At 37.7% G+C, this 27,060-nt stretch overlaps 1 protein-coding gene across 1 annotated transcript in view; it reads left to right on the top strand.

Moving 5' to 3' along the window:
* ANKRD31 (ankyrin repeat domain 31) overlaps positions 1 to 27,060 on the top strand; it is a 67,731-nt gene that overhangs the window by 24,552 nt on the left and 16,119 nt on the right. Inside the window, exons 12-23 of the mRNA XM_082782818.1 lie at positions 2,524 to 2,668; positions 5,103 to 5,164; positions 7,645 to 8,159; positions 8,243 to 8,250; positions 8,812 to 9,057; positions 13,711 to 13,842; positions 14,994 to 15,136; positions 17,636 to 17,795; positions 18,322 to 18,419; positions 19,150 to 19,231; positions 22,040 to 22,136; positions 24,056 to 25,103. Of these exons, the coding sequence (XP_082638944.1) occupies positions 2,524 to 2,668; positions 5,103 to 5,164; positions 7,645 to 8,159; positions 8,243 to 8,250; positions 8,812 to 9,057; positions 13,711 to 13,842; positions 14,994 to 15,136; positions 17,636 to 17,795; positions 18,322 to 18,419; positions 19,150 to 19,231; positions 22,040 to 22,136; positions 24,056 to 25,103 (2,736 nt within the window). The remainder of the gene's footprint in view (positions 1 to 2,523; positions 2,669 to 5,102; positions 5,165 to 7,644; positions 8,160 to 8,242; positions 8,251 to 8,811; positions 9,058 to 13,710; positions 13,843 to 14,993; positions 15,137 to 17,635; positions 17,796 to 18,321; positions 18,420 to 19,149; positions 19,232 to 22,039; positions 22,137 to 24,055; positions 25,104 to 27,060) is intronic.

The raw sequence follows: 27,060 nt of genomic DNA on the forward strand, positions 1-27,060 counted from the left end.
CTGCTTCTTCCTCTAGAAGTGCACATTTGCTGCCTAACATTTATTAATTTCCATGATTTCTTTTAAAGAACTTTTATACGATATAATAAGATTTGACCCTAAGCATTTGCTCTCTTTCAGTTTCCCAATCAATATAAGACTTAACTTGTTCCTCCCCAGGTACCTCTGGATGAAGAGAGGGCTTTTGGATAACATTTTTTTCTGAGACCAAGCCCCAGGCTTGGTTTCTACCTGCAGTCAAGAGATTGCAGACTCTTGGGGGTTCATGAAATATTTCTGAGATCACTGAAAGTACCTAAGCTACCGTGTCCATGGTTGGGCATGAAGGACTCTGCATCTCCACAAGTAATATTGAAGGATCAGCAACTTGAACAGTGTTGTAAAAACACTGGTCTCTGCTAGGTCACTTGGGACACTTCTGCACTGGGCTTACATGGCAAGATTTTGGTAACAGGGGTGGCCTCTTTGCGCAGAGCCCAGCAGCTGCCCCATGTCAGATCAGAGCCAGCTCCAGATGGCTTCAAAAGGGACCTGCTGCTGGACAGAGCGAAGCCCGGAGCAATGCTGGCTGGGCCTCTGGGAGAGCAGATTAAAGAAAGGGGAAAAAAAACTGCTGCACCTCAGCAGCTGGGAGAGAGGAGTGAGCAGCAGCCCTGCAGCCCCCAAGTGAGTGCAGCAGGAGGGCAGGAGGTGCTGCAGGCAGGCAGCAGCAGCTCCCCTGCGGGCTGTGCAGGGAGAGGCCCCTGGTGGAGCAGGCTGTCCCCCTGCAGCCCATGGGTCCCACATGGAGCAGATCTCCACGCTGCAGCCCCCCCATGGGTGGAGGAGCCCCCGGTGGAGCAGGGGCCAAGGAAGGAGCGGTGGAGACGAAGCATCAGGGACTGACTGCAGCCCCCATTCCCCATTTCCATGTGTTACTTGGTGGGAGGAGGTAGAAGGCAGAAGGTAAATGGGGGTAGAAGGTAGATGGGGGGAAGGTGGTTGTATTTTGCTTTTATTTTCTTCACTGCTCTGGCCTGCAAGTGATAGGTCATAAATTATATTATTCTCCCTATGCTGAGTCTGTTTTGCCTGTGACGAAAATTGATGAGTGAGCTCCCTGTCCTTATCTCAGTCCTTTAGCCTTTTCTATTTTGTTCTCCTTTCCCTTTGAGGAGTGGGAGTGAGAGAGTGGTTGTGGTGGAGTTTGGCTGCCCAGCTGGGTAAAACCACCACAGCATCAACATCAATCAACACAAAGCTGAGTTATGAGTTATCTGAGCTGGCATATTCACGGGGAATGGTACTGCACAGCAGGGCTCAGTACAGTTACATCACTGTAGTGGTCCAGCAGGCTTAATTTTTGCTGCTTTGGTAATATGGCATTTGTACGTGCTTCTTTAAAAGCTACTTTTTCTGCGTTGTGTTACTATTGTAGATTGGAAACACAGAATTTGACTGCCTCATTCCTTTCCCCACCTGCAATATTGCAAAATTAATTTCTTACTTCACAAAAATGGTAAGCATATGGAAGACTTTAAGACTTTCTCATAGTAAAATTAAGGAGGAGAGCATACACGTGTGATGTGCAGCTCAAAACCTCATTAAGGAAGAAGTTCTCAACATTCCTGTATGAAAGAGTTCATAGATTTGAGACAACTTGTGAAGGCCAAGAGGGTTTTTGCTGTGAATTGAATACTTTTTTTTTATTTGCTTTGTTGTTAGAAGAATGTATGAATTGAGCAAACTTTGCTAGCAATTCTATCAGTAGCAATCTGCTTAGAAGGAACGAGGGACTTTAAATGCATGGGTGAGGGATAATAGATGATAATAGATGTGGAACAGAGAGAATGGCAAAGGTACAAGTAAAAACACACTAGTGCTGGAATAAGACTGCAGCATTAGCCACAGAAAAGAAATCATCAGATTGTAAATTTTCCATGTTTTAAAAAAGTGTTCTTTAAAGCTAGGTGGAACGTTTTGCCGAAGTGATCGTTTCGTGAACAACAACACAATCAGGCTTTGCATTTTGTAAAGAAGCTGAAATGTCAGTAAGACTGTCTGAATGGGTTTCCTTTGACCTGATGTACTTTATACATCTGAAATAGCTGCCAATTCCCTCTGCAGGCAAAAAGAGTCTCAACAAAGTACACACTTATAGTACACCGTATTTTCTCCCAAAGTAGATGTCTTAAGCAGGTAAACTGACTCATATCCTAAAATTGCTTGTTATTTTCCACCAGTTAAGGGCTTAGGGACTGATGAATCCTAGCTTGTGTTTTGGGAGGCCGTGGCTTAGTGGCATCAGGTTAATCACTGGATACAATTTTTAAGCATAAAAACAAGATTTTAGAATAATTATGCATCTAGGAGAATACTTAAGATATATTAACTAGTAGAGGGAAGGACTATTTATTGTAGGCTTTAGATTTATTTTTAGTTGCTCATGTTCTCAAGTTCACCAGAGAGAAACATTTATAAAGAAGGAGTATGAAAAATATTGCCAGAAGAGAAACAATCTCAGAAAAAGCCTTGTTTTTCTAGGTGGCAGCATTATTGCTTTGGTATGGAGCTGATCCCTTATTAAAAAATGAGGAGGGGAGATGTGCATTAGAAGAAGCTTCTGACCAATCTATGAAGAGACTGCTTAAAAGCTATCTACTAAAATCCAGAGGAGATTCAGTATCAGGTGGGTATCCTGGTTTCAAGTAGGATAGAGTTAATTTTCCTCCTAGTAGCTGGTATGGTGCTGCGGCATTTAGGATGAGAAGAGTGCTGATTACACCCTGATGGTTTAATTGTTGCAGAGCAGTGCTTACACCAAGCCAAGGACATTTCAGCTTCTCGCTCTGTCCTGCCAGCGGGCAGGCTGGGGGTGCAGCAGGAGCTGGGAGGGGACAGACCCAGGACAGCTGACCCCAACTGCCCAAAGGGGCATCCCGTACCGTATGGGGTCATGCTGATAAGATAAGGGTGGCTAGCGGGGTAGGGGGCCGGACTGCTCAGGGTTAGGCTGGGCATTGGTCAGCATGTGGTGAGCAATTGCATTGTGCATCACTTGTTTCGTACACATCATTATTAGCAGTACTATTATCATTATCATTATTATTTTCCTTTACTTTCTATCCTAATAAACTGTCTTTACCTCTACTCATAGGCTGCCATTTTTTTCCGATTCTCTCCTCCACCCCATGGGGGGTGAGGGGAGGGTGAGTGAAAGGCTGTGTGGTGCTTAGCTGCCCCCTGTGTTAAACCACAACAGTGGAGAAATTGTGCTGACATATTATCGTTATTTAATGAAGGAACTCAGAACATCCGTTTCACAATATTTCCCTAAATATAGATAGTAATTCCACGGACTTGACTTTAGTTAAGGCTTGGCCTTAGCTGCTGATGTTAGGGCAGGGACTAGGGTTAAGTTACAATTTAGGGGTAATAGTGTAGCTGAACTACCATAAAGACTGAGTTTGCAGGGTGTTGGTAGGAGAATGTTTAGGCTAAGACGAGAGTTGGATCCTGTACCGTCTTAGGAGGTAAGTTGAGAAGACAATTCAGAAGGGGCTGTTTGGTCAGGGGCAGATCTAAAGTAGTGCCACAAGGTAAGCCTTGATTAGAGGTGGAATTAGGACTGTTGGACCCTGATGAGTCTGTTTGGGATGTAGCAGATTTCAGTGTGGAAGGAATACCCAGAATAAACTTAGAGTCAGGGCTGTAAGAATCATATTGTGGCTTGGGTTGGAAGGGATCTTAAAGAACAGCTACTTCCAACCCCCCTGCCATGGATCACTAAATCAGCTTGCTCCGGGCCTTGTCCAACCTGGTCTTGAACATCTCCAGGGATGAGGGATCCAGTGCTTCTCTGGGCAACCTCTGTCAGTGCCTCACCACCCTCTGAGTGAAGAATTTCCACCTAATCTCTGATCTAAATCTCCCCTCTTTTAATTTAGAACCATTCCCCCATGGTTTTAAAGGAGTAAGGAGTGGGCAGAAATTACTGGCTTCAAATATGAGGGAAATAGAAATTAAAGCTGCTGGCAGGGATTGCTGTACTTAGGAGCTTAAGGCTGCTGTACTACGGTTTAAGGCTGCAGCCACCAAAAATCATCTTGATATTCTGATTCTTACAAAGATTGGTGGGATAGGACTATGTTCAAAATTAGGGTTTGGATTAGGATTTGGCCTAATCAGTGTTCAGTAGCTGGGCCATTAGGCTTGATTTAGGACTAAGACTGGCAGGAGCCACTGGACTAACAGTGATCCTAGGGCTAGAGTTAACATCTGGTAAGGGAGATTCCCAGAACTGTTAGAAAAAGAGTTACCATGCTGTGAAATGCCTGTTAAATTTGAGGCTGGTTCCATCATAGGTTGTTGGGCAAGAGTTGGGGTTCATGTTGCAGTGAAAGTAACAAAGGGTGATGAGCTAGATTTTTGTTCAATATGGCATGGCCAGTCTAGTTTTAAGAATACATTGAGAAAAAAATGAATAAATTGACTTGGGTGGATTAAATAAGTATATTAATATCTAAGGCCAGAACCTGGTAGCTGCTGTACTCTTTTTTTGCCATTTTGTCAGCACAGAGAGCAGCTGGAATGCTGAAGCAATCCACCAGCAAGGCACTGAACTGGTGCTAGGAAATATCCCTCCTTGTTTGTATACCAATGGCCTGGCTTTAGCTACTTCATCCCCTTCCCTGCCAAAGTATGGTATGCAGGGAAAGACATAAGTATCCCATTATCACTGGCTCCAGAAAAGTCTCTTGGGAACCAGAGGTGCCTATTTTAAGTTAGGGAAGCATAGTAGCTCCTCTAAGTTTCAAAAAGAATTGCTCAAATCACTGATCTGAAAAATTTGGAAACATAATGTCAAACTCCAGTCCATCCTCTTCTGGTTTGTACGAAGTCCCTTCTGCAGTGAAGATTGGGCGTCAATATTTGGATATGTATTTGATGTATTGGTATGTTTTATATTCTAATAAAAACCCTGTGGCTTAGTAAGTTTCTCGACAGCTAAATGTGGTAGGTACTGTTGCACAAGATTTTGGACACAATACACAATATGTACAAAGCAAATAATTATGGTCCCTTTTCAGTAATCATTCCTTTCTGTCTTATTTTCTTTTCAGGTGGAGATGATGCAGAGAATACATTAAGTGCTCAAAGTGTAGATGATATAAACCTGCACCGGGTACATTTTTACAAAGATGTACAAAGAATTCTGATATTAATTTGATGCTGGACAGTTATGGGATTGCTAGCTCTCTTCAGGAAACTGAAGCAGACAACTGTTTCTGAAATGTGTTTCAAAAACAGCACATAATGTACTAGATGCTTTGTATCCAGGAGGGACTGAGGCAGGGTGACATTCTTGGCTTGGACTGGCGCACGCTTCGTTGGGTTAGAAACTGGCTGGATAGCCGGGCCCAAAGAGTCGTGGTGAATGGAGCCAAGTCCAGTTGGAGGCCAGTCACTAGTGGCGTCCCCCAGGGCTCGGTGCTGGGGCCAGTCCTCTTTAATATCTTCATCGATGATCTGGACGAGGGCATCGAGTGCACCCTCAGTAAGTTTGCAGATGACACCAAGTTGGGTGCGTGTGTCGATCTGCTCGAGGGTAGGAAGGCTCTGCAGGAGGATCTGGATAGGCTGCACCGATGGGCTGAGGTCAACTGCATGAAGTTCAACAAGGCCAAGTGCCGGGTCCTGCACCTGGGGCGCAATAACCCCAAGCAGAGCTACAGGCTGGGAGAGGAATGGTTGGAAAGCTGCCAGGCAGAGAAGGACCTGGGAGTGATGGTGGATAGTCGGCTGAATATGAGCCAGCAGTGTGCTCAGGTGGCCAAGAAGGCCAACGGCATCCTGGCTTGTATCAGGAACAGTGTGACCAGCAGGGCTAGGGAGGTGATCGTCCCCCTGTACTCAGCTCTGGTGAGGCCGCACCTCGAGTACTGTGTTCAGTTTTGGGCCCCTCGCTACAAGAAGGACATCGAGGTGCTCGAGCGGGTGCAGAGAAGGGCGACGAAGCTGGTGAGGGGCCTGGAGAACAAGTCCTACGAGGAGCGGCTGAGGGAGCTGGGCTTGTTCAGCCTGGAGAAGAGGAGGCTCAGGGGTGACCTTATCGCTCTTTTTAGGTACCTCAAGGGAGGCTGTAGCGAGGTGGGGGTTGGCCTGTTCTCCCACGTGCCTGGTGACAGGACGAGGGGGAATGGGTTTAAGTTGAGCCAGGGGAGTTTTAGGTTAGATGTTAGGAAGAACTTCTTCACTGAAAGGGTTGTGAGGCACTGGAACAGGCTGCCCAGGGAAGTGGTGGAGTCACCATCCCTGGAAGTCTTCAAAAGACGCTTAGATGTAGAGCTTAGGGATATGGTTTAGTGGAGGGCTGTTAGCGTTAGGTTGGAGGTTGGACTCGATGACCTTGAGGTCTCTTCCAACCTAGAAAATTCTGTGATTCTGTGATTCTGTGATTTGGCAAACAGTTGCTGATCCTTGATGTTACTTGGGATAAGCTGCAGCCTCATGAAGATGCAAGACAGAGGCAATCAGCTGTCTCTCGTGAACAGTGGTTCTTACTGAGTTTTTGCAAGTGCTGTAGTGGTAATTTACAACAACCATGGTACATCAGTGCCTCTTAGTAGTTGTAGAAACCTGACTGAAACTGCAAAATATTGTCTGTCTGGTAGTACTTGGATAGCTGCTTCTTGCAGCCATGCATTAAATTGTATTAATTTGTTTTCGATAGGAGAAGATTAGGCAGCTACTGCGTTGCTCAAGGTTGCAGATAGCACAGTTCAACATACTAAACTTACTAAAGCATCAAAGTTTTTGCTTAAAATGAACAAAGAAATTTGTTAAAATTTACAAAAAAAATAAAATAAAATACAGTTCTTTGGGATAGTGAAGGCAGAAAACAATGGGAAAAAAAATAAAAAAAATACACATTCAAAAACGCAAATATATCTGTTACTGATATAACAGAGGCTACGGACAAAACTAAAACTGCTCAGAAATAGTGTTACTCAGAGTTCATAAACATGAGAAATATTTGTCTTCTTTATATCCACCTGTATACCAAGGAACAATTAAATTACAGAAAACATGTTTCCCTGATGCTGGATGTAACAAAACAGGCATCACTGTTGTTGTTTCCAGTTATAATTGCTGCATTCCAGTTAATTCAGGAAAACTGAGCTTGCTAAATTGGACAGGACTGCAACAGGAACATGAATTCAACAGTGATAACAATGAAAATCAATTTAAAAAAAGAAAAAAGGCAGAAATGGCAGAAGTTCAGCAATTCTGCCCTAATAGGGGAGGTGATCACCAGTTTGTGTTTCTTTGCATCATTGTTTTCTGGATAAAAAGTGTGTACAGCATTCGGAGACTACTGATTTAAGAGAACCTGATTCTCAGTCAATATTTGCTTTGACTTCCTCTCACAATGTATCTGCTGTAAAGTCATAACAGGAAATCCAAGAATTAGGAGAGTGATCAACGTCTCAAGCAGAGTAACAGTAATAGTTTGACTGATGGGAATCTAAATACTGATATGAGAGTACCTTCAGATCAAATCATTTCTTTGCAAAACTTGACAAATAAAGTTAAATTTAATGTTGATGGAAATGAAATGAATAGGATCTGATTTTAAAACTTTCTTTGCCTTTGTTTGTACAGATTTCCTTACAGACGGATGAGTCTGTACTAGCAGGTGCGAAGCTTACTGGTACAGGGAGAGCAGACATATTGCAACAGACTACTGTAAATGAGGTGCAAAACATTCATATTGATATATTGGATGATGGAACCAGCTGCATTGAACAGACACCTCAAACAAATACAGAAGCAATTGTGGCACGTGAGCTTTCAGCAGCTACTAGTGGTGAAAGTGTTTCTAGAAGTCTTTCTAATTCTACTGGTGGTGCACTAAGTACCATTGAAGAAAAAGCTCCACGACCAGAGAAAGGATGGAGGATCCTGCTTAATGCAGAAGAAGGTGCTGGAGGCTGTCCAACTGAAGCAACTGAAAATGCTAGTAGTATAGAGATCCATTTTACAGCTTTACAACTCCATGAAAATGAAGCACATCAAATTAAACGTAAGAGTCAGGAGCTTCAGGAGGCCAGCTCAAAATCAGGTTTGCATTTCAGTATTAAGACAGACAAGAAAGCTCCTTATTCATTTCAGACTGTGTAAAATGCACAGAAAGAAACCTCCCAGAAAATGCCTACAATGTTTTTATTTGTAAATAATTATTTTATCTGTTTGTTATAAGCATTCTGTGTATTTTACTTAAAAAAAAAAAAAAACACCAACAAAACACACACAAAAATAAAAAATCACAGCTGTGGATTTCCAGAACATGTTTATCGTCATGAATAAATGGCAAAAACAGAGAATATGTTTTGGTACAGCCCACCATGCCAGAATAACTATTTGGTCATTTTTGCCTTTTTTTTTTTTTTGGGGGGGGGGGGGGAGAGGCTATTTTATATAAATGTCTCCATTGTATTTATCAAAATGTGACCAGAATGTTTGTTGCATTAATCATTAATTAGAGTGAATTTCTTAAGCACCTTATTTTTTTAATACTTACAAATCAATAAAGGCCCTTTTTTCACAAAAGAATCTTTGACTCTTTTGGATTCAATCTCAGTACATTAACATACAGTGAATAGTGAACAAACTATTTATTATGTTAAAGTATTTTCAAAAATTGAGTGAGTACTGCAGTGGTATTTTAACCTAGACTAGGTGGTCATTTTAACATAAATTTTAACATCATTTAACACATTACAGTGTATTAAGGCATAGTTATTCCAAGTTCTTTTGTTAAAATGACAGGTGAAGGAGGGTTTGCTGGAATGAATGGAATAGAAGACATTGAAGAAAATGAAGAAGGAAGTAGAAAAAGCAATGTGTTCTCACAGTTAACTGAAGCAGAAGAAATCCAAACTAAAAAAATGAGATTAGACCTACAGGAGACAAGCCAAAAGACAGACTTGTGTTCTAGTAGCAGTAAATACAAGCTTTCATCTAATCAATCACAATTCAATCAAGCATCAGAACAGCTAACGTCTAAGAAATCAGGTGAAAGGTTAATTATATTTTATTGAAAGAGTGTTGCTGTTTTCTTCCCCAGACATACAGGAGGAAGGCTTCTTGTAATACCAGAGTGAAAGCATGGAAAAATGTGAATAGAATACTAAACAAATAGTCTTGTGAGTTACAAATACTTGAAATATTGCCAGAAGTCAGTTTTAAAGAATGGGTATTCTTACTCTGTTTTATGTACGTTGCATTCATCAGTCTCTTCAGCGTGGTAATTGAGGAGATGCAGAATCATACCTGGGAGCTTTAAATAACACTAAATTGATACCCAGGTAACTAAGTTACTTAAATGAGAGTTTGATACTAAATTGGTCTTCAGTGAGGTATTCAATATATCAGGTAAAATTGCCTCTCAGTGTACCTGACACACATATATTCACTTATATTTTTATATACTATATATATTAGGCACTTATATTTTTATATACTATATATATTAGGCACTAATATATATTAGGCATTAATATATTATTTATATATTAAATCAGCATACACTTAGGCTGAACCTACTTCAGTAGGAGGCTCTAGTGCCCTGCAACAAGCTCTTCTGCCTGCTCATATATTTTTCTGTTTAAAAGTTTCATCACATGTGTTAAGACTTACATTTATTTTGAAGTCTTGCCTTCACCATAAAGCCCTGATCCAACAGATTATTCATCATAACCCCCAAGTATTTTTCAGTTACGTCTTTTTGATGTAAAAAAAAAAAACAAAAAAAAACATTTTTTTTTCTGGAACCACCATAGTACTCAAGACTTATAAAACCAAAGCCCATTGTTCAGATGGGATGCCTCCTCTTTTAAAACCTTTGAATGTAATGTATCTGGACTGCTGATTCAGAAACGTTTATTTTCATTACATTTTGGCATTCTTCTTAATTTGTGTTGAAATGAGAAGTACCATGTCATTAAAAGACAAGAATTCCTTGTGTAGCTTTGCCTAGATGCAGAATGGAGTATTTGTCTTCATTGTTATCTCAGAGAATTCTGAAATTTCTGTCTGGTAATTACAGGTTTGAGGAATTTGTTTTTGCTTTAATATATCTGTAAATACTGCCTTTTTAGGATTTTTGCTGGCTGTGACTATTTCCTTGTATTCCTTTGTTTTTCCATATCATTCTTCTACAACTTACTTGTATTTTCTATTATACACATTTATATACACATTTTATACATTTTTTCATTTTTCATTTAATATTCCACTCTCTCCCAGGTCTCTAACCTGGCCTTCCTAAGCCAGACTTGACATGGCTTCTGTGAAAAGTAGTTGTGTCCTGCAAAATACTATTTCTGTTTCTACCTTTGCTGGCAACAATTGACTTCCTTTTGGTGACTTTGATCTTGATGCTTACTAGTTTTATATGTTGAATTAAGGAATCACCAACTAATCTTGGCAACGTCCTGTAACAGTCATGATGCCATGACAAAATTAACAAGTAAACTACACAAGGTTCTTGCTGATCTTTTCTCTTTTATGGTCACAGTCTTCTTCTTCTCTTCCGTCTTCAGTTGTACAGAATTCTGTTTCCTTATTCTGTCTCAGGTGGTTTCTGTTTTTTGATCCATCTCAGGTTTCTGTTGTCTTGAACTTTCGGCCTGCAAGCTCTTGTATTCCTTTGGAAATGAAAGGGTGGGTGGAAAGCAGTCAATGCTTCTTTCTACTTACTGTTCTGCAATATTTGGCAGTGTCAATACTTAGCTTTCCTATCTCCAAATTGGTTCCTCCTGTTGTAGGAAACACTTTTTGCATCATTCTGGAAAGAAAACATGGCATAATTGATACATGGCACCATCTGCTTCTAATTATTGCAAGAATAAACACTTCTGACTATCATTCCTTTCCCTCTGAATGTCCTTCTCTGCAGCTCCTATGCTTCTGCTCAGTATTTATAGTGAGGTGTGTACACCTTGATACATTTTGGATTTTATTTTACTTTACATGTTTTATCTCCTTTACACATAATTCAGAATTTTAATAAACTTTATCCCAAACATGGGTCTTAAATTTTGGTGTCCTGTGGAATATCATTTCACAGATCACTTTTTTTTTTTTTTTTAACTTTCTTTTTTTTAGGTTTGTTTTCAAGAGAGATTCTTTTTTTTTTCTGCTAAAATTTAATTATTTCCTTCATTGCAGAAGAACGTTGCTGTTTGACAGGTCATGGGAGAAAATGTAGCTCTTTTTATAACTGAATGCATTAATCACTTTGGAGACTGGGAAAATGGCATTCAGATGCAGCAGAAAAAGTGGAAGATAGGATAATGTTTCCTGGCTTGCAGCATTTTCACATGTTTTTGTTGTTTCATGCCTTTTCTTCATTAACTGGCTTTTGTATCTTAGCTGCTTGTTCTGTGTCCTAGTGACCTTCCTTATGCTATTTTATTTTTGAATAAATAATTCCTATTCCTAAATGGACACATACACAGTGCCACTTTTATCTACATTCAGTCACCTGTTAGGGTATCAACATTCATACTCTGCTTACAGAGAATTGATTTGTGGGAAAAATTACTCAGACCAGTGGTGAAGTATACTAATATCTGAAGAAGCTGTTGAAGTATTGCTGCTTAATCAAATCTGACTTGGCTACTGTAACCTCTCCACCTTGTCTTTGTTCTGGCAGTTACTAGATCTCTTATTTGCCAAGATCCTGATCCTTCCTGCTTATGATACACCTGGCAATGTACTTCATGGAAAACTATGATTCACATACCAATGTCACATTATGCTTTTGCAAATGTTTCCTAACAAGCATGAAGAATACTGTTGTACATCACAACTTAACTGGAAAACTTTGCAATTATTTCTGTTCACGTGCAGCCAATATTGCTAAGGGTCATTAGCTTAATGTGCTGTTGTGCACCCCTTTTTTTTTTTTTCTCCTTCATCTCCATAAAGAGTCCCTAGGACATTTTCCCATGAATCAAAGGAAAAAAAAAAAAAAGCAAGGACCAGAAAGTGGATGATTGCTTTGGGAGTTCAGACCCAGAAGCTTTTAGACAAAATACAGTACATTATCTTACAGAAGAGTAGGTCTCAGGCTGGAGTATTTCAATAATGTGCTCCCTTCTGCATGCTCTAGAATCATAGTTTTCATTTGAAAAAGAAAGTCTTCAGCTATTTTGTTTGCCAATACGATGTGGGCCAAGCACATTCATTACAAAGCTGGCTGCCCAAATGCCTTTTGACAGGTTATAAATGGCCTATGTTGAGCTCTGTGCTGCCACGGTCTCACTGCAGCAGGATCTGAATGAGCTAAAGTTAATATGGATATATCCTCACCACATGTTTATCTTTAATATATTTGCAATATATCTTTCTTATGCTTCCAAACAGTCCTAGATGACAAGCTCAGTAGTTTACAATAAAGAAAACCTTGGAAAGACGGATTTTCCATGAGGCAGAAGGAACCTAAGCTGTCAAATCACAAAAGATGTTTGATAGCAATGGTTACTGGTAACTGAAAATATCTGAGAAGACAACTTATCTGATGAGAAGAGGAAAATGGGGATGCAGGGACTAATTGTTCATATAAATACTTACAAAAAATGGATAAGATTTGCAAAATTCTTACTTGAAGCCTGTTTTTCTTTTTTTAGATGTATTTCAGATTTTTAAGAAATTGGGGAAAGGACTAAATGAATTATTATAATTTTTTTTTTTTTTTTTGAAACTCTGATAGCACAGTATTAAAACAGTAAGAACAGGATTTAAAAAAAAAAAAAAAAGCTAATGTGTGGTAGAGCTTTTGAAGATTTATACATGCTTTGAATATTGAAACATGTCTTTTGGGGGCCTTACTCTATATGTAGAATTAATACTTTTTTAATCTGCTTTTTTTCTTTGTATCACCTCCAATTTTATGCCTGTTACCTGAAGCCTGAGAATTAGCACCTATTTGATCATATGATACTGTTTAAAGCAGACGTATTTTTTTTTGTGAACCAATAAGAAAAGGATTAAATCAAGTTTATTTACCCTCATGAGTCCAGTGCTGCACCGGTTTAATTAAAAGGCAGTTCAGCTGTGTTAGATGACATCAATCAAAAATATATAATTTGTCTATGGGATTTTGTCACATCATAGCTGTAGAAATATCTTCTGTAGAAATGTATGGCTTCCATAATAAAGAATCCAGAATGGAGAAGTGGTAATGGTCAACACTCCACTTTTATGTACTTTCTTAAATACTTCAATTTGCAAATTTAATATATCTGGCAGGTATGCCTGGTAACTTACAAGAAATTTATGGAGAAATGTGACAAGCTTCCTACCACGATATGTTATAAAACTATTCGACCTTGTTATCTTTTCAGTTCATCCCTGAACTGTTGTACCCTTCTTAAGTCATCTAGATCTGAACTGTGTATGTTTTGGCATCGAATGTGTTTGTTTTCCACACTATTATGCAGTACTTTTCTAAACTTTTGATATAGTCAGTTAATAGTACTGACTAATTAAGGTCACAGTATTGCACAAATTTACAGTAATCCAAATGAGTTAGGAAACTTAATCCCTCTTATAATTAAATGTTTTTTATTGTTCATTTTGAGCATCCAATATGTGTTCAGAATCTCCCCTATCTAACAGAAGGGAAGATGTAATTTTACATGTTACCTGTAAATACAACAGGTGGATCAAAGAAGAAAAAGAGAAATGAAAAAGGAGAAACTAAGCTGCATATTGCTGCTAGGAGAGGAAATTTGTCTTTGGTGAAAACTCTGATATCATCTGGAATTCTTGTCAATGAACAGGACAATGCAGGTTTGAATATGGCTCTCATGAACTTGTTTTAAATATAGTTTTATGTAACGTGTATATTTGGTTTTATGTAATTCATATAATTTTAATATAATAATATTGATTTATTTTTGAGATTCTTGAAACTGTTCAACCACAATCCTGTAGCAAATAGCTTCTCTTCATTAGTGTTACATATTTATTAAATAAACACAGTTTGTATTTTTTTGTTCAAATGTTTTTATAACAATTACAAATAAGACATATTAATTCTTGGAAATATAGTGTTCAGCAGAGCAAAGGTGCTGTTATGACTGCATATTAGTGCTTATAAAGTCATACATGCACACGTACATTTATCACATACAGCATTTATACGAAGCCCTTATAGTGATGGGGTGTGTGACAAACTGTGGAGAGTTGTTCTATTTTTTATATTTATGACTACTTTAAACTCATTTCTTCTCTCCTGATGTGTGGGCTTACTGGTAAGGGTAAGTGTGTCTACTTTAGTATTTGATTCCAAACTTTTCAGATGGGTAAAGGAGAAGAGGGGAGGAAGTCATTTAGTCAGTTCAAGCAGTCAGTGAACCTCTGGATTTGTGCCGCGGAATGGAGCAAATGCAGCCTTTCCCTCAGCAGGGACATTAATCAGGGTATGCTCCTCTGTTGAAGAGCACACTGTCAGAGAGCGTATGGAAGGTTGGTAACCGTGAGACCTACAGCCTCTATTAAATTTGACTGGAATAGACCAGTGGCCTGGGAAGTTCAGAGGGAGCTGATGCTCTTGATGAATATATACTCATTTGTGAAGCACAATCACATGAATCGTATTTCCTTAGGAAATTTTCCTTGGGAAATAAGGGTAAAAATCATATAAATTTCTTACTCTTTCTACTCAACATTTTTTGTTTGTATCTTCTATTGTTTCTAGTGGTGTAGTAGAGAAGTAAAAAATATTTTTCTAGCTAATGCTGGATACAGTTTTCGCTGAAGTAAGCTGAATTACACAGGAAATAATTTATATTAGTATGGTGATTCTTTGTTTAAAGTTAGTCTTAAAGATAATAATCCAATGTGTATTTTAAAGCAAACACCGCAAAATTGTGTAATTGCTATTTAATGATTTGTGTGGATGTTTCCAAATCAGATCCATGTCGTCTTGCTTTGATTAGGTTGGACAGCACTTCATGAAGCTTCCAATGGTGGTTTTACTGAAGTGATCTTAGAATTACTGAAAGCTGGTGCTAATGTTAACAGCAGAAGCATGGATGGTGTTTTGCCCATACATGATGCTGTTTCTGGCAATTATTTGGAGGTACATTTTTCTTTTAATTATGCTACCTAAACCTGATGTCCAGGAGTGGGCCAGCAAAGTAAAATGCTGGTTTAAATAAGAAAAGTCAAAGTTACTAATACAATTTTAGTATTTTTAGTATTTTAATTAGTATATTAATTAGGAAATGAATATTTTAATTCGTATATTAATTAGGAAATAAATCAACATTCTTCGAGTTGATGAAAATGAGAATAATTATTATTTTTCAGTAGTGACAATTGAAGCTGTACAATCAATTGACATTTTCAGTCCAGTGTACAAATCAGCAAAGTTCAGAAGCAATAAATAGTTCTCTCCCACAAATTGGGTGTCTTTAAAATAATACTGAAACATTGAGCATTCTAAATTTGAATTCTATAGATGTGTTTTGAGTTAGATAATTTTCACATTAAATTAGATTAAAGCAAGCATAGTTTAACTCTCAAAATATAATTTTTAAAGGAAAATCATATTTAAAGACAAACGATGGATTTTTCCAAAAATTTAATCATTTCAGGCAAACATATTTGCCTGATTCGACCAAAAATCAATGAATAATTCTGGTACACCTACACATCCATATTTTGATATTTAGAAAATTAATGAGAAGAATTTAATTAAGTTTTCATGAATACACTTCCTATTGAAACATACAGGATTTGTAAAGATGTTTCAGAAGACAAAATACTGACTAAGAGATCTGAGATGTTTTGTAGGCTAGGGAAAGAAGAAAATCTTTACCTGTTAATGAAAAACTGGTTGCTTTTTAAAACAGAAGGCTTTGCTCATTTTTTGGTGGTGGTGAAGGTTTTTATTTGTTTTTTATTTGTTTGTTTGTTTTTTTCTTTACACGATGTAAATAACAAGTTAAGAAGTATCACAATAACCAAAGAAAATACCAGATTTATTCAAAAAGCAATATAAAAATATATTGTCATAATTTTTCACTTTTGTAAATCTTTCTGAACCATGAATATTTGCTTGATGCGCATTTAAAAATATTTCGATTTACTGTTAAGGAAATCCATCCAAAGTTCAACTTCATTTTAAGACTGTAGAGGAGATGTTGAAGTCTATTCAACAGACAAAGAAGGGGATACATTTCTAAGAGCATTTGACACTGCATGTATCTTACAAAAGTCCCTGCCAATGGCCAGTCTTCAGTTTGGAGCTCTTTAGTGATCATGCATAAAACTGGTTCAGGGAGATGATCAAATGGAAAACTAATCCTCCAAAAACAAGGCTTAGTTTAGATTAGCCCCTTGAGCCAGTTTAAGAATTGTGCTAGTGTAAGGAAAAGCATGGGTTGGGGTGGCACACAGTGGGTAGTGACTGGGATAACTGTCTGTGGGAATGTGGCCTATATGCATTTGGGTTCTCCCACACTGGAGAGTCCCAAATGTAGGCTGGGACTTCCTTACGAGCATGTACTTGGGGTTTATAATGTGCAAAGTAAGAAAACAGTTGTGGAAGCAGCTTTGTATCCATGTGTAACTGGTAAAACACACTCCTCCAGCTCAGCCAAATGTCTGCCTTTTATTTGAACAAACAAATAAATAAAATGTTGTTTTGGCACAGTGAGTTCCAGGGAACTGAGCATAGAAAGATGATGCCAGATTGACTCAAACGTACCTCCTCTATTTCCATCAAAAGAACTGATTTTTTGTTGTATTTATCTTTTCTGTGAGGCATCCCATTTATCTTCTCTGTGAGGCAAGATAATATGAAGGAGGCGATTTCACAGTCCTGGTACCTAACTGTCAGTAAGATTCTTGAAAACATGCAAACTATTATTCAGTATTTGTGGGCAAAACCAATAGAGAAGGTTATGACTGATTATGCCACTACTTCAGAGGCAGCACCACGGATTTTGAAATTCCATGGGGTGTTCTTCTTTTGGTATTTAACAGTATTCTGAATATTTGCAATGTAAGAAAATTAGAAGTGTTAAAAATGAGAAATCATATGTATGAAAATTCTTTACTATCCAACCTCTGGCCCCCTCAATGCTTTCATATGAGCTCAGTTTTAAAGGGAAATGATTCCACAGATGCCACTAATCTCTTTTCCACATTTTAAAAGTAAGCAGATGTATAAGTGATTTTGAATTAGAGAAGAAATCAGAGTGCATAGCTGAAAGACAAAAAACTATTAAATGTCTTGAGAAAAAAAAAAAAAACAAACACCACCACTGCCAACAACAACAACAAAAAAACACTTTTCTGCTCTTTGTTCACAATAAAATTCACCAGTTTCTATTATTTAGGTCTAGGATGTTTTGTAGCTACTGTCTACTCTAGTGATTCACAAGTTGTCCTTTTAAAATTTGTTATTGTAAAGAAAGAAGGATAAAATAAGAGCCCAAAGAACTTGGCTCTACACGTGTAACAGGTTTTAGGGTATCTTATTTGCACCTTTGTTACTCGTGGCTTACCATAGCTAGTTGTGGTATACTTCTACATCAAGAATAATCACAATACAAATTATAATATGTAATAGGCAGCCAGGATTCTACTACAGCATGGAGCAAATCCCTGTGAGAGAGCCAGTTCTGGGAAAAGTGCTTTGGATGAAGCTTGTGATGATGAAATGAAAGAACTGCTTAAGTCTTATGGTGCTATTGACTCTGTACTTCCTGTTGCAACTGCTGAGGTTACAGGTATGTTGGTTTCGTAATGTAAAAAATAGGATTATCATGTAAATCATAGGATCTGTAGTCTTAGTGCAGAACTGTGCATTAGATTGCTGCTGATTTGCAGAGCTGCATACTGTCTGGCACAGGTATGTTTAACTCTGTTAACAACTGATTAGGATTTATTTATTTATTTTCAGAAAATAGGCTGCATGATGTTGTTTGTTTTTTTTTTTCCTCCTGAGAATCTAAGGAATAAGGACATATTTGGCTCTTCAGATTTTCATTGGCTTCCATACTTTCTTTTACAGGACCTTTGTGTTTTGTTTTGTTTTGTTTTGTTTTTTTAAATTGTAGCTTTAAAGACTATGCTGCCTAAAAACAATCTCATTTGCATATACAAGGTATCTTTTTTTATAGTATGATCTGACATTACATTTTTGTAATCTGTGTGAGCTAATTTAACCTATGGTGCAATTTCCTCCTGCACTTTCATTTTTAATTATATTTCTTCTTCTTCTTCTTCTTTTTTTTTTTTTTTTTAATTGCAAAGAGACGAACTGTCTTAGGTTAAGAAGAGCAAAAAGTTGTTCTGAGTGCTGCAAAAATGATGATGCAGCTTTGAAGCGACAGAATGAGAAATCCTGTGTGGTGAGTATGGACAATAGAAGAGTTTTGTTACATTGATTCATAGTGTAGTACTGTATAGCATCATTTACTGACTGAATAACATAAAAATGTCTGAATAACATTAGAATCTATGTAAAGAACAGTGTGATGCTCAGTAAATAATAAATTTGTGGATTATCACTTCTCTCAGTTCATGATTTCCATGTATTTATACTTATTGTGCAAATAGTAGACAACATATAGATATTTTTTATTCCTTATATGAATAGAAAAAGGTGAGGAATCCTGAGCCTTTTCAATACATTTCCAAAATGGCTCTTTGAAAGTGTAATGATTTTTCTTCATAATGAAGGCATTTAGAAATTGTTTAATCTTTGTTTAAAACACCAGCAAAGACTTTTGCACAAGTTTTATGTGCAAGTTTTATGTTTTACCCATATGCTATATGTATGTTGTCTAGGTGATAATTTCATGGTGAAATTCACTATTTAATCCCTGCAGTGCACTCAGAGGTGGGACTCTGAGCAAAGACAAGTCTGAACTCCTGGGCAAAACCAGGCTGTGAAAGCCCCTTGCGGAGCATAGCCTTAGTACTATGTGTATCTGTTGTATCAGTGCCCCCCATGACCTTCTCACAGAAGCTGCTCCCGACCTGGAATGACTTGAGTCCACCAGTACTTATCCTGCAGGCCATGCAGGATATGGTGCATTTGACCCTACTTCTTGCTATAACTCTTGTATTTGTTAACAGGAGTCTGTTGTAGCCATACAAGATACCAAAAAGAAGCAGAAAGAACTGTTGCTACTTGAACTGAGAACTTCCAAAGATGCAGGTTGATGTAAATTCAAGTTGTTTCAGTTATTTTTTGTAAATATCTAATATCATCACTTTAGAAATAGTATTGCAAGTAACAAGTAATGGTATTTACATATCTCCTTTGGAATATATAGTTTGACAATAAGAATTTAATAGCAGTTCCCAGATAAGTGTATTTACTTGAATAGAATCATAGAACTATAGAATATCCCAAGTTGGAAGGGACTTACAAGGATCATTGAGTCCAACCCCTGGCTCCACACAGGTCTACCCAAAAATCAGAATTCAGACCATACGACTGCGAGCATAGTCCAAATGCTTCTTAAACTCTGATAGGTTATGGTGCTTTGACTCCCTAGGGAGCCTGTTCCATTGCATGACCACCCTCTCAGTCACAAACCTCTTCCTGATATCCAGCCTGAACCTCCCCTCTCACAGCTCGACTCCATTCCACTGGGTCCTATCGCTGGTTCCCAGAGAGCAGAGCTCAGTGCCTGCCCCTACGCTCCCCTCGTGAGGAAGCTGTAGACTGCGATGAGGTCTCCCCTCAGCCTGCTCTTTCCCAGGCTGAACAATGCAAGTGACCTCAGCCGCTCCTTGTATGTCTTCCCTTTTACTTCCCATTTACAAAAGAATGAATGTAATAATAAAAAAGGGAAGCATGCCACTTGGAGGCATGAAAATATTATATGTTTCAAATCAACTTAATCATATAAATAAGGATCATCAGATAAAAATGCACGCTGTTGGTCAGTGACAAGTATGAAATTCTTTCGGAGCCCCTCCATGATCAGGAATATGTGCCTGTAATAGTAAAAAATAATGGATGCAGCATTTTCATTCTTGTGCAAATGCACTTTCAGGAGCCTAAAATAATTTATGAGGGTAAAAAATACGGCAAACATTATTGATGATGGGCAGTTTCAGAAATGCTGGTGCCTGGAGGTGTAATTTGTCTTAGTCTATCAAATCTCAGTTCAGATTAGTCTCAAGAGACAACTAAGTGACCCTGACTTCCTAAAACATCATGATGCTGGTGCTGCATAGCTGTTTAAGCATATTGTGTCTGTGCCACAACTGTTTAAGTGGCAAAGCTTGCTGCAGGAAGACTTTTGACAAAAGAGTCTCTCCAGCTGCCTCTGCCAGCTAGATGGGACTGTGTGCTTTGCAGCAGATCATGCACATTAAAAAGTTTTGCTTCCTCACAGAAAAGAAAGTTTTGTTTATTTATTTATTTCCCTGAAAATAGCTTGGAGCTTTCAAATTATATTTAAAATATACCTTCAAAAGCAAATATTAAATATGGAATTGTGCAGATTTGTAGTCTCCAAGTCAAATGTACGGATTATGAGCTGTTAATTAAAATCATATTTGCTTGAAAAATGTTCGACAAAGAGACTTATGATAGGCAGAAATCTGTATGCATGTTAAAGCTTTGTGCATGATAAGGCTGAAACAAAGATCTATGCAATTTCATAAATGAGGAAAAGAAAAGTATCAGACTATTACTCTTTAGGGATATGAATGAAATGAACATGATGATTGGTATAGACTGCTGACTAAGATGTTAATAATGTAGCACCTCTTAAATAAAATCATGGTTACTGCCTGTGGAGAAGCTCAAGACTGAACAAGAATATAGGATTATATTGACAAATTTACAGCATAGAATAAAACCATCAAGGTGTTTACATGGAGTACAATTTACTCTAAAAAATAGATTCAAATTCTCTACTAAGTTATCTTAAGCTTACATTTGAGGGTTGTGAGGTACTGGAGCTGGTTGCCCAGAGAAGCTGTGGATGCACCATGCCTGGAGGTGTCTAAGGCCAGGCTGGATGGGGCTTTGGGCAGCCTGGTCTGGTGGGATTTGTCCCTGCCCACAGCAGGGGTTTGGAACTAGATGGTGTTTAAGGTCCCTTCCAACAAGCCATTCTGTGATTCTATGATTAATAACAGTAGTATTTTAATATTTTTTCTAGTGAAAAAAATGAGTACTGGTAGATACTGTGAAGTAAGTTATTGGAAACATAAATGCAATTTTAATAATATAATTATCCAGTTTCTGTGGTAATGGAGATTTCATATCTCCTCTTTTATAATCTTAGAAATGAGATTATATGTTCACTGTATTATTCCAGTGGTATCTCCTGATCATGACTTCTGAGCTCTCTTTTTGATATCTGTCTAAGAAAATAAGAGATATAGAGAAGAAATTTTAATCATTCCTCTTATTTCAGAAAAATATGGCTAACAAATGTGACAATTTCTAATCATATTTTGTCTTGTACTATGTATTAGATAGTATGTAGGACTGTGATACATATGTTTTTAGCATATATTAAACTAAGATCAGTCTAAACTCATCAAACTGTTTTATAATACTAAAATACGAATGTTTTATCTACCTTCTTACACTTGTGTAACTTCTGCATGGAGCCTCACATACCGTTATTGTTATGCAACTCCTTGCAACACAAATAAACTTCAAAAAAGTTTCAGTTCTTACCAGCCACAGGGCAGTTCTTTAATCTGTCCTGTTCTCATAATGACTTTCTAGGCTAGGCACTTGCACCTCAAAATTTTCTGATACTCAGACTACTTCAGTTTAAATTGAACTTGTGTTTAGTTCTTCCTGGGAGCATTTTCTTTGGAAATTCTCTACTTGTAAATAGCTTTTAATGTGAATGACTGTATTAGGTTATGCTGTAAAAATATGTTTGTACTTTAGCTGTGCATTTGCTACATCAAAAATGTTATTACTATTATTATTTTCTAATTCTTATTGCCATCATAATTTTGATTATATCAAAATATTGGACAGATGTGTATGTCCAAAGGCTGTGTCAGATACAAAATACTTTGAATGAAATGTTTGCAAAACAGAAGACAGAAAGGGATGCCCTTGCTAAAAAATACAGGTACGTGGAATACAAGGTTTATATTTACAGGAATTCTTTAAAGCAGTACTGATAGATGTAATTAGAAGTATACAGTAGTGTGAAAGCAAAAATACGTGCTCCTCATTCAGATTTTGCTGAGTCTTTATCGATATTGGCTTCAGTTACTTCCAGTAAGAGGTAAATTACACAGAATATGTAAAATATGAGAAAGAAAGACAGTTTTATGTGAAGAGAAGTTAGGGTTCCAAACTATCCTTGTGAACAAGCTAGTGACTGAATTAAAAAACAAGGGCAATGTAATTAATTTAATATTTTCACAGTTTTATCTGTCTTCTAATAATGAGAATTAAACTGTTCTAGAGAAAAACGATAAAAATTTCTGGGTATTGCAGATACCCTGCAGCTAATGCAACAGCTGTCCATCAACAGTAATGAGCCAAATTACATTATATTTCCTTTTTATTATTTATATGGTATAAAGTTTATTTTAAACTAATTAACATAAGCTTTTGCCACTCAAGATATGAATATACAGAATATGTGGAAGCATCATCATGTTTTTTTATCTTTCTGTTATTCACTTAGTTGGCCCAGGGAGAGATACTACTTACATGTATACTTCTCTATTTCAGTATGTTCCTTTGAAGATATTAAAATGTTTCTCTCACCTAAGAAAAATGAGGGGAAAAAAGCACTGTATTTGTCAGTGGCTGTAAATTGCTTTGCCTTTGTCATTCTAGTTGCACTATCTTTGCTTTGTACTTTCTCTTCAGTTGCAGCTTCTTTCTGTGCCTATTTGGCAATAAAGCAACAAAACTTCCCAGAGAAACAGTGCTAGAAAAATGTGTGGAGTCTCACAGGCTTCTGTGGTATTCTGTAGTTGTCAAGACTTACTAATATCAGTGATCAATGATATGCTGATACACTGATCAAATCATGGATTCTAAGCACATGACAGCAAGCAGTACCACAGTCAGAATGGAACACCAATACAGTCACATTGTTATTTATCTGTCCTTGTTCTGTACGAACTAGTCTTGCTGTACCTCTGTCCTGATCCCCTCTACAGCCTCTCTTTTCTCGGATTGGGATAGTGTTACTTGCATGGCATCTCTGCTGTGGGTGGAGTTAAAAGCAAATTGCACTGCTGTTCCTTTGCCCATACTTCGTGGTATTCCTCTGTCTTTCCAGCAAGGAGACAGAGCAATGGTGCAATCAATTGTCTCATGAGGGGAGATGAGGAGAAAAGAGTATTAGGCCATGCTGGTGGTTCTTGTGCCAAAGGAAGTGGGAAAACAAGGAATTCCCTTCTATCAGGAGGTGAATCCCTGGAAAGAGTCTTACAGGGAGACCAGCTCAACCAGGACCAGTTCAACCAGGAAGCAAGACTTGATGAAGGGAAAGAGATTTCCAAACTGGCGTACAGCTTCCTAAAATGCTTTTGTCTGAATGGTCATGTGATATTATTACAGTTTTGGTGTTCACTAAATGTTTTACAGTGGAAGACCATAAAAATGTCTTGTAGTACTTCCATGCTTCCTTTAGAAATTCATTCTAAGCTCATTGTAAAAGGCTCCAAACCTGAGCTGCAAAGGCTTTGAATTCAATGAACCATTGCTACTTGCAATGATAAAAGGCTGGCCAATGGTAATAGAGACCCAGGTTAGATTCTAGGAGTGAAGGGTGGTATAAGGTTTTTTTCTGTAGTTTTGGTGCTTTCATGCTACATCTAGACAGAATTATGCAGTTTGTTGTATGAAACCTTGGATCCGAACCATAAACTTTATACATGATTATACGTTGTTCAAATTTTAAATGTTGGTAAAGTCCTTGGAAATCTACTTTGTTTTTAGTGAGTTACATATGTTATACTGTTTTTGTTCTCTGTTCATAGTAACTACGGGGTCTTTAAATATGACTTTTCTAATTTTCTGTAGGGCTTCAGTGGAATCTTTTAAGAAGGGAGCACTGAGGGAACAAGTAGTTAACCTTGCTTCCAGGCAAAAGAGTCTGTTGACTGTTGCCCAAAACCAGGAGGAGTTAGTCCAGAAAATACAAAATTACAGAAAAACAAAGCAAGTATTCAGAGAAGCACAGTTAGAGCACCAATTCTCAAACACAGTTTTTTCCTATGGAAATGGTAAAGGACCAGGTTTAGCTGCTGATGAAATCATGCATCCTGATGTAGTTATATCTGATACAGGGCCTGGTGCCAGCATGCCTAATGGAAACAGAGTAGAAGCACATCTCTCTTTAGAAAATAGATTTTCAGCTCAGGAATGCAGCCAACATCCAAACAACTGCTTGGCTGAGAGAGAAGCAAATAAAGAAGCAATTAGAAGCAAAGAGGTTTCCGATCATACTTCTACATCTAAAAAGACGATAAGAAAATACCCCTTCAATACTATGTCAAATGCTGTAGAAGTGGTGACTGTGTCTTCAGAAACTGCTGGTTCCACTACTGAAACAAAGAATTCACAGCAAAATAACATTGATTGTGTAGCAGTTGCAGAGCAAGGAAACAAGTCTTTACATCCCACTTCAGTGACCAACACATTAAATATTTCAGAAGCCCGAAGCACTGTTGTCAATAACAATGTTTGTCAGCCAGGCAGTGACTGTCAGCAGGTTCTTACAGATGAGGATTTACACAGATATGTAAATAAGAAAGAAGTTTTCCAGCAGCAGCACCAGCAAGTAATTGTGTCAACATCCACAGAGAACTTTCCAAATACTCTGCAGAAAATGATCTTTCAGTGCAGTGAGAACCCATTTAATGACAACTTAGTGCTTACAGATCTTACAGCAAACACAGATTATCCAGCAAGCCTTAGTAAGAAATCTTCCCAGGGCTATAGTTATCAGGAATGTGAACAAAAACAAGTGAAGTATGAAAGAAAAAACAAGAAGAAGCTTCAGTTGATAGATCTTCTTCAGTTGGGAAGGATTAAGCCAGGAGAAAATGTTTTAGAATTCAAACTGCAGGTAATTGTTGAGATAGAATAATGCTAATATTAGCAAATAATTAAAAAACACTAAAATGGGGAAACAGCAGTCTGTATCTTCAGCTTTTGGTAGTGAAAAAAATTATGTATTAGTTATGGATAATTTTTTATGTGTTTTGAGGGAAAATGCTACATATAATGTATTCTGTTATCCCATGACTTTAACGCCCAAAACACTGAATATGTAAAGTTTGTGCTTAACTTTGCATTATTGGTTTCTTAGTATTTCCTATTGCTAAAAAACAGGGTGGAATTGCTAGTTGGTCTACATTGTGTAATACCCAGCTTTCAGACTGAAAGGAGCGGGTACATTAAAGTCCTTATGACTATGTGATTTTTGAAGCAACTGTCAGGTCCCTCAAATAAATTAATGTAACACTAAGGATTTCACTGTGCCATGGCAGACATGAAAGCATGCAAAATTACTTGCTTACACGCCAGCTGGTTTTGGAGTCTGATGCGAACCACATTTTCAAAAAGTAAAAGTAAAATCAACCTCTTTTTAATATAAAAACATGCCCCCGTGCTTCCAAATACAAAGCAGATTTGCAAGACAGCTGCCAGGGAACTGGCTTTGTATTGAGTAAACGATGGAATTATTGACTGAATTCCCAGCTGTGAGTTAGTTGATTTCCAGGGCAACATATTGACTAAAATATGAAAGGTTCTTTTCAGCTAATCAGGTATAGTTAATGTAGAAAAGACCCTCATTTATGCACCTACAATCTGCTCAGGAATGCTTTTCTGCTGAGAGCAGCTGTTTGGTGTGTTACTGTGATTAGTAACATAAGACAGTGTTAGCAAGTTACAGCTCTCTACACTGAGTCCTGTACACATTCTTCATATTGTTGAAGGAAATGTAATATTCCTCCAAACCCCAAGATGACTAATTTCAAGGATGAAGAATTTGGTATGCTTACTGTTGTATCTGAAGACCATTACCTATGATATCAGCCTGATACATGTAGGTGTGAGGAATTATAACCCTATTTTAAAATGTTGATGTTGGGGGTTTACAGAAGTCAGTGGTTTTTAGTAGAATGAAAATGGCACTCATTTATGTCTTAGAAGACAGTGAGTATTGTAGAGATTGGAGTTAAGAAGCCAGTATCCGTTGCACTGCAAAGAAGTGATGATCAGTAAAGTTCCCTTCTTTATAGTTACAGTTGTGAGCTATGAGCCTGTAAACTGGATTTAGTGTTCATCAGAATGTTTGGGTTAAACATCTTCATTTAGGTTCTTACAGACAGAGAGCCAAGCCATTTGTCGTGGTAGAAGGTAGTTGAATCTGATGGATCATTCTCCTTTTGTGACTGTTTAACCTCGTGCATGCTAGGCAAAGTTAGCAAGTTCTAACAGTCCACAATCAACAATCTACCAATCAACAACTATTTTTGCTGCGTTAGCCAGTATAACAAGACCAGTATAACAAAACCATAACTTACTGATCTGTAAACAACTGTAAGCCTTGTTTCCAGAGGTGCATTTAAGTTTTCAGAACTGGTCTGTGTTAGTCTCCCAAAGAGACAGTAACAATAAATTCTTTTATACTTAATTTTGCATAAGGTAAGGCTGTCAGGTTTCTCCTTTTAATGTCTCTTGATGTAGATAAAGTTTTGTGCAAATATGTTGAATCTTTGAAATGTTGAAATGTTGGAATTGTACTGTGACATGGATTTATTCCACACAGCTAAGAGACTGACTTCGAGTTACATTTTTCTGGGGTTTGAGTTCCTAAGTTCTCTTTTGCAAATTAATTTATTCACAGCTCTGTTATGTCTAAGAGGAAATAAAGTGGAAATACTGTTCTGACAAGCACTTGTTATTAAAATGAACTTGATCTCAAACCTAGGGTGAGTTGTCCTCTGACAGTGTTAACTATGGGGCCAAAACATCTTCTTCTGTTGGAATAGATCCTCTTATCTTATGTATCACAG

The sequence above is a fragment of the Aythya marila genome (assembly GCF_965140915.1).
Source record: "Aythya marila genome assembly, chromosome: Z".
Lineage (NCBI taxonomy): Eukaryota > Metazoa > Chordata > Aves > Anseriformes > Anatidae > Aythya > Aythya marila.